Source organism: Gracilinanus agilis, chromosome 5, assembly GCF_016433145.1.
Source record: "Gracilinanus agilis isolate LMUSP501 chromosome 5, AgileGrace, whole genome shotgun sequence".
NCBI classification, from domain to species: Eukaryota; Metazoa; Chordata; class Mammalia; order Didelphimorphia; family Didelphidae; genus Gracilinanus; species Gracilinanus agilis.
In genome coordinates, this window is record NC_058134.1 from 202,503,581 (window position 1) to 202,515,016 (window position 11,436).

Here is an 11,436-nt window from a genome sequence, read left to right on the forward strand (position 1 = left end):
TTTTTATTCTTCATCTTCAGTCTAACACCTCTCTGCCAAGAGACAGGCATGCATGTTCCATCATTAAATTAAATTTCTTCTGAAATCATGCTTGGTCACAGCCTTGATCAGCGTTCTGTTATCTTTCAAATCTGTTTTCCTTAGCATGCTTTGTAATAATCACTTTTTCATCCTCCTAGAGGTGTTGTGAGACCTGGTCCAGTGCTTAGTCCATGAGACACCAGCAATTCCTACCCTGATTTTATTTATCATATATATAATATGCATATTATATAAATATATGCACATATATTTATAACTTATTATTATGGCTGAGAAAAGAGTGAGAGATACTCAAGTTTGAAATATAGTAAAAATCAACAGGATAAGAAAAAGGTTCATGTTAAGAGGAAGGAAAAAAAAACAATTTGGGGAAGAAGGCCAAAGTTAGGGTGTGTATGGGTGGAGGAAGATGATAAGCCAAAAGATACTAAATATTGAATTTTCCCTGAAGATGTTTTCCTGTGTGTGTGCATGTGTGTGTGTGTGTGTGTGTAAAGTGAAAGAGTAAAATCTCTTCTTTTTGTTGAGGACTTTCTCACTTGCCAGCATCTATGAGCTGCTAGTCCTTGACACACTATTCTTCTCCATCTGTTTTTGCAGTACATCAAATCAGTTGGTCTATCCTCACTGGGTTGGCCTTCTGCTCACATATTAAGTAATGTGTGTCCTCACAGAGTGAAGTATAAATTTTTCCCTTGTGAAAGTAGGCACATTGCTGATCTTTTCTTCCATTTCCTAAAAGCTCGAACCTGTACAAAGAAAAGGTAGCTATAAAAATTGCAACTTAATTTAAAAGCAAACAGCAAATGCTTACTGATCACCAATGATACAAGTAGCCATGTATGAGGTTAAAGACACAGACTTTTCCCTCAAAGAGATTATTAAGGAGATGGGCAAATAGGAGTTCACATATGAAAAGCTGAGGAATAATACTGGACAAACTATCAGGAAATGTCAAATTAATGTTATAAGAAGTTCAAGGGGGAGAGAGATCATGGGAGATGGGACTGGGTAATAAAGGAAAAATTAATAGAGCTGAAACCTGAGTTGGGTCTTGAAAGATGGGCAGAACTTGGACAGAAAAGATAGAAAAGCATTTGGGACTGGGGAAATAACTGAGAAAAGGGATTGGGAAGGAGTATCACATGTTCATAGGGAAGAGAGTAGATCAGTCAGTCAACAAACATTTCTAAGCACCTACCACATGTATATTATGTAGAATAATATGATATATACTAATATATAATCAGTGCTGAGTTAGTTGTTCATGATACAAAAACAATTATTAAATAGTTCCTGATATGTTTATGATATATCAGAAGAGATAATATCTATCTATCTATCTATCTATCTATCTATCTATCTATCTATCTATCTCTCTATCTCTCTGTCTAAATAAACATTTATTTTTATATCCAATATATACATGAAAACCCCACAGGGGGTCACAAAGATTTGAACATGCTGTCATTGTACTGTCTTACCAGTTTTTATCTATCTCAGATATGGGCTAAAGCAATAGCCAGTAGAGGGGCCACTAGGTGGCACAGTGGATAGAGCACTGGACCTGAAATCAGGAAAACTTGACTTCAAATCTGGCCTTGGACACTTACTAGCTGTGTGACCCTGGACAAGTCCTTAACCTCTGTTTGCCTCAGTTTCCTCACCTATAAAATGGGGATAGCTGGGGAAGGAAGTGGTTTACCACTCCAATATCTTTGCCAAGAAAACCTTGCAAGGATCATAGAAGGTCTGACAAGACTGAATGACTCAACAAAACAAGAAAAAACAAATCAGAAGAGGGAAAGCCCAAAAAAGTGAGTGAATAGTTAAAAGTTTAATTTTTGAAATATGACAAAGGAACAGAACATTCTAGTTCTTTTTTTTTTTTTTAAACCCTTACCTTCCATCTTGGAGTCAATACTGTGTATTGGCTCCAAGGCAGAAGAATGGTAAAGGCTAGGCAATGGGGGTCAAGTGACTTGCCCAGGGTCACACAGCTGGGAAGTGGCTGAGGCCAGATTTGAACCTAAGACCTCCTGTCTCTAGGCCTGACTCTCAACTCACTGAGCTACCCAGCTGCCCCCTAGTTATTTCTTAATTATAGGTGTCTAGTGACTTACACATTCTTAGAGAGAGCTGAACCATCTTCCCAAATCCAGATTCCATCAGACTTTTGACGGGACAGGCCAATCCATCGAATAAAAGAAGTTCTTCCTTTGACGAAATCCTAGAGAGGACATATGAAGCCCTACTAGTGACTCAGAATAACTCATGGTAGTGATAGTTAGACAAGATTCCGGTATAATAAAAATAGGAAAATCAGTTGCTGGGTTTAATGAGGTATATTGCAGAAGATTATTAGGGCTCCTAGGTTTGTGGTTATTGAATGAGAAAGTTCCCATAATTCCCATTATCTGTGAACTCTAGAAAAAATGATCCATTATTATAACTCTATCAGAGTGTATGGGTAAGAAGAGCTCTCTCTGGGGGCAGCTGGGTGGCTCAGTGGATGGAGAGCCAGGCCTAGAGATGGGAGGTCCTGGGTTCAAATCCGGCCTCAGACACTTCCCAGCTGTGTGACCCTGGGCAAGTCACTTGACCCCCATTGCCTAGCCCTTACCACTCTACTGCCTTGGAACCAATGCGTAGTATTGATTCTAAGATGGAAGTTAAGGGTTAAAAAAAATAAATAAAAAATTAAAAAAAAATTTAAAAATGAAGAGCTCTCTCAATGTCTGTACCAAATGCATGGAGTGGAATTAAGTTAACCAGAAAGAAGTTAGAGAGGGTGAAAAGAAAGGCATGTTTTGTGGCTGAGGCTTGAATACTTTTTGAATTGGGTAATAAGAGACAAGGAAAATCAGTTTGGCAGCTGAGTACGGAATTGGTTGGAATGGAGCAATACTTAAATCAGGGAAAAGCAGTGATCCAGTGGAGAAGTGATAAGGGTGACTAGGGTGGTGGCTATGGGGGTCGTTACTCATTTTTCTCATCTTGAAGAGAGCTAATGACATCACAGGCTGATGTCTTGGCTTGTCTTGACTATGTGGGTAGAGAGAAAGGGACAGAGAAGTAAGGGAAAAACTAATAATAATGAAATATGGCACAGGTGACTTGGGAGGAATCTGACACTATCTTACCATCCACAGTTACTTATAAGACACAAGGTATAAGTGACCTACAGTGGACAATGGGCTGCCCTTTACAACCAACTAGGTTTTCTCTTTGTGCACACAAAAGCTTTTCTTTTTCCAAAAAAAAATCAAACAAAAAATTTCAAAAATAGAATTCCTCCTCACTGTTTATTAGAGGCAGCTCCATGGCTTCATAGACCATTGGGTTTATGAAGTCAGGAAGATCTGAGTTCAACTCTTCCTTTCACTAGCTGTGTGATCCTAGGCATGTCATTTAACCTCTGCCTTAATACATTGGAGAAGGATATGGCAAACCATTCCAATAGCTTTGTGAAGAAAATCTCATATAGGGTCATGAAGAGTTGGGCATGATTGAACAGCAACACCATTCATTATAGAACCATTTCATAGACTTAAAAAAAAAAAAAAAGACCTGTACCTTCCACTTTAGAATTAATACTGTGTATTGGTTCCAAGGCAGAAAAATGGTAAGGACAAGGCAATGGGAGTTAAATGACTTGCCTAGGATCACACAGGTAGGAAGTGTCTGAGGCCAAATTTGAACCTGGGACCTGCTGTCAACATCCTTATTTTCATAGAATCAAAGAATCAATCCTAGAGACAGAAAAGACCTTAGAAGTTATTGTGTCAAAGTCCTAACTGAAGTATAAATGAAAAAAATAAAATAATTAAAAATTGAAATAAATATTAAAATATAAAATAAAATATTAAAATAACTAATTAATAATAATAAATAAAATAAGCCATCCTCAATAATGTTTATTTTTTTCCCATCACTTTTATACCTATTTGCCAACTGAGACAGTCTCTTTTCATTTTTAAACTGATCTATCTGAGAATCCTTTTTGCTCATATTTGGTTGAGATGTTCTCTATGATTTTTAGTCACTAGAAATAATTCTTTATTCCTCAGATACATATGTGTTTGTATGTATGCATATGCAAATTTTTTCAGGTAGATATCTCTTCCCTAACTTTGTTCTTAAAGATTTTTAAAGAAACTCAAAGGCATTTATAGAAATATAGATAATATATAGAAATATAGGTAATGGCCACTCTCTTCCTCTATTAACTGATTTTGTAGTTTTCAAAGCATCTTCTATGTTGCTTGACTGGAGAGGAAGTACAATCCCCCAAAGGCAGGCAGGACTCTTCTATAAAGGCTTCGCCGGTTTAAGACAAAGTGAGAGGTTATTGTTTACCAGTATTTCCAGAAAATCCTACACTTTTTAGGCATGTCACATTTGGGGAAATTCCTGGGAATCAGCATGCTAATCTACCCCTGTGGAGACTTTTCTCAGTTTCCCCAAGGTATTCATTATAGGGATCCCTCTGAAGTGGAATGAGAGTTCAATCTCCTTACCAAAACATCCTTGTTGAGTATCATCACCAGAGTGGCATTCCTTTCAGCACAATATTCTTTACTCTCTGCCCATGTCAGATTGTGTCTGAAGAAACCATAGCATTTGTCTCCATGATATCTCCAGTTGGTATCACAGGGATTACATTTGTGACCTGTAGCAGAAGCCAGAGAGCAAAGGTACCTCTTCAGTCCAACTATGGTTTCCAACTCTCTCCATGTTTCAAATCTCAAGGCTCCAAAGAAGCTCTCTGGCAGAGAAGGAGGGCATGGGCCAAAAAGAGGGCAATGAGTCCTCCGTTACACTTACCCACAGTCTTTTGAATAAGCTCATGACAGAAGTTTTTTGCCACTTTCTGGAGAATCTCTGAGAGATTTCCATTCTCGATATGAAGATAATCCTGTTGTATAAAGACTGAGGAATGAAAAAAATGTCATGAAATTAGTTCATAATGAGACATATCAGATAACCTAAGGTCTTTTTATGAATCCAATAGTTGATCTCTTAGATACTTTATAATATTCATATGGGGTAGGAAGTTCTGTGGAGGGATCAAGGGACGAAAAGACTAAATCTGAAAAATAATAGCTGTTACTCAAATTATCAGATCACCTAATTAACATCTGTTAACAAAATATCTGATAATTCTTTGCATTTTCCCCTGATTGGAATACATCTGGAATATTTTGTTCAGTTTGGAGTGTCATCTTTTAGGAATGGCTTGGATAAATTTTAGAGTGTCCAGGTGAGGGGGGCCATGATTATGAAGGGTCTTGAAAATGTGATAACTACTTTGAAGCATGTAAAGGGGATTAGCTTTGCATACTTCAGCTGAGTGAAAACTGGCAAGGAGAAAACTTTAGTCATGAAAGAAGGAAAATTTTCTTACTGATTAGACTTGATAAAATGATTGGCATGCCTCAGGAGCTATTAGTTTGTGTCTCAATGGAGGCTGTCAAGCAACGGTGGATGACTTTGTAGAGGGGATTCTTAACCAGGCATAAAAATAACAAAGCAAAATGCTTTACAAATATTATCACATTTTATCCTCACAAGGATAATAGCACAAGGGGAGTGCAATTATTATCCCCATTTTAGAGAGGAAGAAATTAAGTCAAAGAGAGGGTAAGTTAAATGGTCGATTTTTGAGATAAAATTTGAACTCTTCTTGGTCTAAGCTTAGTGACTTATCATTGCACCCCTTATTTGACTTAGATAGCTCCTGAGGTCTCTTCCAATTGTGAAATTCCATGGAAGGGATCCAAAATAAAATGGGAAGAATCAAAAGACCTCTACTAAACAGATAAATCAATCAACATTTTTATGGCACCTAGCATAAGTGCTTTACTAGTTGCTAAAGACAAAGACAAAAGTAAAACCGTCCCTGATATCAAAAAGGAATTTATAGTATATTAAAGGAAAAACATTATGTATTATGTCCATGGTGGTAGGACACTAGGCAGAATAAGGAAGGGAAATGACTACTGTTGCTCCACATGCCAGGTACAGTTCCAGAAAATCAATCAATTTATCAATATCTGCTGAGTACTTGTTCAATAGGCCAGCATTTTGGCAACAGAACAACCTTCTGGTGGTAGAATAATGAAATCTCAGCATTAGAAGACAACTTAAAGGTTATCTAGTCTAATTCATTCTTTCAGAAATCTGCTTCCTAACCTCCATGGTGAATAGTCATCTAACTTCAACTTTAAGGTCATCAGTAATGCGGAACTCACTAGCTCTTTAAATCTTTAGAGAACTGAAGAATAGGGAAAAGCCTAAAAAAGAAGTTGCATGGGTACAAGAAAGGGTAGCACTTTTCCCATGAGCTCTGGAGTCATATGAACATTTGGGCTGAAAACTCATCTATTTTCATTTTCTTGGTGTTTGGGGCCTTGTGTCTCTAAAGGAACCTAAGTGTGGTGGGAGGTTCTTCAGAGGTAAGGGCCCTGGGACAAGGTATAATGGACATTATAAGGATATATAACAAGGTAAATTGTGAGTTGGGTCTTTTTTCCATCCCAATCCTGGGGGTCAACTGACACTTACGCATTATTCCCAGAGTCACCAGACCAACTGCCATCCCTAGGCACAGGAACAGTAGTGTCAGAGCCACTGGACGCCATGCAGGAGAAACAGCAGGTTTAACTATGGGCAACCAGCCAGAGAGGAAAGTCAGAGAACAGTATGCACGTCCTGGAAGCAGAGTCCAGGGGCTCTTCCTTACATTTCCAGAAGCTGACTTAGAAGCAGCTTCACAGATCAAGCTTGTCTCTTTTTTCCCCCAATTTAAATATATTTATTTATTTGTTACGTTAAATTTCCCACATCTCTCTCTCCCTTCCTCCCTTTCCTCCCCACACTAAAGAAGGCACCATTTGACAATATTTATAAAACCATTTTACATGTTTCTTTTATCAGATTATCAGTTCTTCTGGAGGTGGACATTCCCAATTATTCTTCAAACAATATTTCTGTACCTGTATAATCTCTTGGTTCTACTCATTTTGCTCTTCATAATTTTGTTTAGGTATTTCCTTATTTTTTTTTATAATATTTTTTTAAAATTTAAACCCTTAACTTCTGTGTATTGACTTATAGGTGGAAGATTGGTAAGAGTAGGCAATGGGGGTCAAGTGACTTGCCCAGGGTCACACAGCTGGGAAGTGGCTGAGGCCGGGTTTGAACCTAGGACCTCCTGTCTCTAGGCCTGGCTCTCAATCCACTGAGCTACCCAGCTGCCCCATTTCCTTATTTTTAAAAAAAAAAATTAATTTGCTTGGGGCATCTAGATGACTTGCTGGATAGACAGCCAGGACTAGAATTGGGAAGTGAAGTCTTGGGTTCAAATCTGACCTTAGACACTTCCTAGTTGATTGAGTTTGGGAAAGTCTTTTAACCCCAATTGCCTATCCCTTACCACTCTTCTGCCTTGGAATCGATACTTAGAATCTATTCTAAGACAGGAGGTAAGGGTTCTTAAAATTTTAGTTAAATTAACCTACTTGTCATTTCTTACTGTGCAATAGTCTCTTGCCTCTTTTTTAATCTGTGTTTTCACACTCATCTCCAGGATACGCTGCTTCCTTGTTACCTGCCTTCATCTTTCTTCCTAACCTTGCATGGGCTAAAACTGTTGATTATTGGGTTAACAGAAACAAACGAGAGCTTTATCTTTCACTTTTTTCTGAGATTTTTAGCCATCTAAAGTTTTCTTTCATTTTCTCATTTCCTGAATCTCATGAATAGGGGGGCCACGGAAGCAGAGTCGAGTATAAAGAGAGTTGCTCTTCTGATGGTTCCCATTTGATCCTCTAAATGGTAAAAGGCTTCATTTCCCCTTAATCAATTATCTTCAAAGCTGATTTTAGGTCTGGTAGAGTGGAACTTATTAGTCAATCACAGGGAATCATAGCTATTTTCTGGGCAAATGTTGTTAGATAGAGTAGATGGCTACCAATGTCATATGGTGGAATAAGAGCTGGTTTTGGAACCAAACATTGGTACAAATTTTGATCCTGCAATTTACTACCAATGTGACCTTGGGCAATAATCTCCCTGAGTTTCAATTTCATCTGTAAAATGAGGAGCTAGAAACAAAATAGTCCCTGTCCTCAAGTACTCTGAATTCTCGTAGGAGTTATAATTTTTTCTTAACTAAATAATATGCATCTCAGAAAAATGATATATACATGATCACATTACCTCTAAGATCTCTTCCAGCTCTAACATTATGATGCTATGATCATCTCCCTCTATGAACTTTTGAAAATAATTTTGCTACCTCTGATCAATTGAATTAGTAATTTGCTCATTCCATTGTGATTTCATGCATATCTGTGACTGAATTAGTGAGTTAAGCAGAACAGGATTAAGTTTGAGTTAGTTATATTAGTTACTACTGGAGGAATAAAAATTATGTTGGTTAAAATTAACCTAAAATATGTTGGTGATACATACTTTTCATGTGTCAATTATTATATTAATTGTATTTGATTTGTTATATAGGTTTATGCTTTATTAGCCATATTAGTATGTGATATAAGGACTTATATTATTTTGTGCTGCTATATTAGCACTGATCCCTCACTTCTAGGTTTATGATGCTTGAAATAAAGTTCATGTGTCTTAGCAATACCCCTCACCCTTATGAATCACGACTATCACATTTAAGTGACTTTTTGTTTTAAAACTACAGTTTTTTAAGGTCTCCCATAATAGTGTTCTTGAACCCCAGGATGCTGCTGACAAAATTTTATGACCCATGGTCATATTATTTTTAAATTCCCTCAAAAATTATTTTTTAATTCCCCCAAATATTATTGACAGGATATTAGTAATTGATGACCTACGAAAAGGCTTGTTGACAATAGTCATGGTTTATGAACCTTGCCCTTAGCCTGTCATAGCAGTTCCCCTGATTCTGAAGATGACCAACCATGGGATTGTTCTATCCTATTCTATGTTCTGAATGCTATTAAGCCCTTGAAACCCCGAAGAGAGGGTTCCTTGACTTCAAAGACAAATCTTGTATCTCCTAGAAGTCTGTCCCAAGGTCCCTCTGGTGTGAATTGGAATTTTAGGGTCACATTCTTAGAGCCTCTGGTGGTATTAGAGGTGTGGACCCCGCTCTTTTTGGCTGTCCTCCCCAAGAGATTCATAAAAGCAGTTCCCTGGATGAATTTTGAATTCAGGCTCCCCCAGGAAGGACAGCTGTAGGAGACTGGACTCCCCTTGATCTTTGCCACCCAAACTCCAAGCTACAGACAGCCTCTCCAAATTGCAGGTGGTGAGTTTCTTTTTGTTTTTAAATTTATAGCCTTTTAATTTTCATTTGAAATAGGTCCTTTATGTGGCTCAAAAAAGGGACTAACAAATATTTACAAATCAAAATGGGTATTTCTCAATTAGATAATTTGGTTAGAAAGGCTCTAGCAGTCAAGTAAATTTTGGAATTAGAAAAATTGATAAACTGGTAAAAAGTCATGAAAATTTAGTACATATCAGATTCCTGCCCCCCCCTTTTCTTATGAGAAAAAGCTTCATACAGGAGATAAAAAAACTATATACTTGGATACCTCCTTTCTGCAAGCTGGATAGCCTCTGGCCAACAGCTTAATCCAGGAAATTTGCCAACTCAGGTTCTGAACAGAACTTCTCTTTCTCTTTAGTTTCATTTTTCCCTCAGAGTTTTTAGGTATAGAAGCTTATTAAGTGTAAAACTGATTCCAAACTCAAACTGATATGAGACCTCTTGCTCCAAATCTTAACTGTCTTTCATTTTTAGAATTTGTCCCTGGGTCCTTCTATATTTAAAAACCACTACATTCTATAGCTCCTATGCTCCCTAAACTGGGCTACCAAGACCTGGGACCTAATTTTCTGTTTGGCAACCCAACCTGTGGAGGAATTCTATGCCTTCTCCAAGAAGTTCCCTAGCCATGAACTGATATATGTTCAAGTGCCAAGATTGATGGCAGTTGTCCCAAGGTTCTTATGGATGGATAGCACTGATTGCAATCTTTTCTTTCTTTCTTTTTTTTTAAAAACCCTTACCTTCCCTCTTGGAGTCAATACTATTAACTCCAAAGCAGAAGAGTGGTATGGGGGTCAAGTGACTTGCCCAGGGTCACACAGCTAGGAAGTGTCTGAGGCCAGATTTGAACCTAGGACCTCCCGTCTCTAGGTGTGGCTCTCAATTCACTGAGCCACCCAGCTGCCCCCTAGTGATTGCAATCTTGAAAGCAAAGGCTGCCAACTGGAACACCTTGAGCTATCAGGAAGAAATATCTATAAGATTACCTGTGGACTTCCTCTAGACCAGTGGTTCCCAAACTTTTTTGGCCTACTGCCCCCTTTCCAGAAAAAATATTACTTAGTGCCTCTTGGAAATTATGAAACTATTTATTGAACTCAGAATAGAATGTAATACAAAAAAAAGTGTGGCCATCACCACCTCCCTGGATCGCTGCAGCACCCACCAGGGGGCGGTAGCACCCACTTTGGGAATCACTGCTCTAGACTCCTAAGCAAGGACCAAACGTGAATAGTTCCCTTATGTGGCCAGGTAAACTGAGTCATTGTAAAAAGCAAAGGCAAAGGGATTAAGCAGAAACACCAGGCTTCAATAGGGAGCATCTGTTAGGGCCACGTTGGGACTCCTTTAGATCTATGAGCCAAATACCAACTCTAATTAGACTTCTCTGCAGCCATTTGGGGAAACTTAGTCTGGCCATTAAGGGATAATTGTCATCACATCCATTAGGCTAGCAGGACTAAACTGAAGGAGCAAAGACCAAAGGAAGCTGAACCACATGAGTCTTTGGACAAGGACTCCAAACCCCCAACTCCTAGGAAAACCAAATATAACTGAAAGTTTTAGAAGAGAGATTTGGGCTTCCACTGAAAGCTCCCAGCGACTTTCAAATTAAGCTTCTTAAAGCAGCTCTAGGATCTTCTGAATGGGAAATCCTCTATAGCCAGGAAAAAAGCTTTTGTTTTGTACACAGCAATTTAGACAACTAAAGGGAAAACTAGTGCAAGCAGGATTGCTCCCCATAGTAAAAGGAAAGCTGGGTTTTTTTTAAACAAATAAAAGTATTCCTATTGGAAGTGGAACAACACCTCTTCCATCTAGAAAGGATCCTGAGGGCACCAGACTGATACCATATTAATAAGGTTGAAAATGGCAAGAGAGTCCCTAAAAATGAATCCCCAACTAATTGACTGAAAGATTTAAAAAACATCTGGCAATAAAGACAGGATCTCTGACTAACTGAATGTTAGTTATAGGAAAGAGTCCACTTTGGAAGAGTTCTTGAACGTTTTAGAAACATCTTTTAAATAAATTTCTGAGACAAATTAGAGACCTCAGGA

At 38.1% G+C, this 11,436-nt stretch overlaps 1 protein-coding gene across 1 annotated transcript; it reads right to left on the reverse strand.

The window, feature by feature from the left end:
* Positions 1-646: 646 nt before the first annotated feature.
* On the reverse strand, positions 647-8,937 carry LOC123250046 (C-type lectin domain family 1 member B-like). Its single transcript, XM_044679087.1, has 6 exons — positions 8,913-8,937; positions 6,610-6,708; positions 4,870-4,974; positions 4,563-4,714; positions 2,166-2,272; positions 647-791 (listed from the first exon to the last, which is right to left on the reverse strand). The coding sequence occupies exons 1-6, from the start codon at positions 8,935-8,937 to the stop codon at positions 647-649; spliced, it is 633 nt and encodes a 210-aa protein (XP_044535022.1).
* Positions 8,938-11,436: the final 2,499 nt, after the last annotated feature.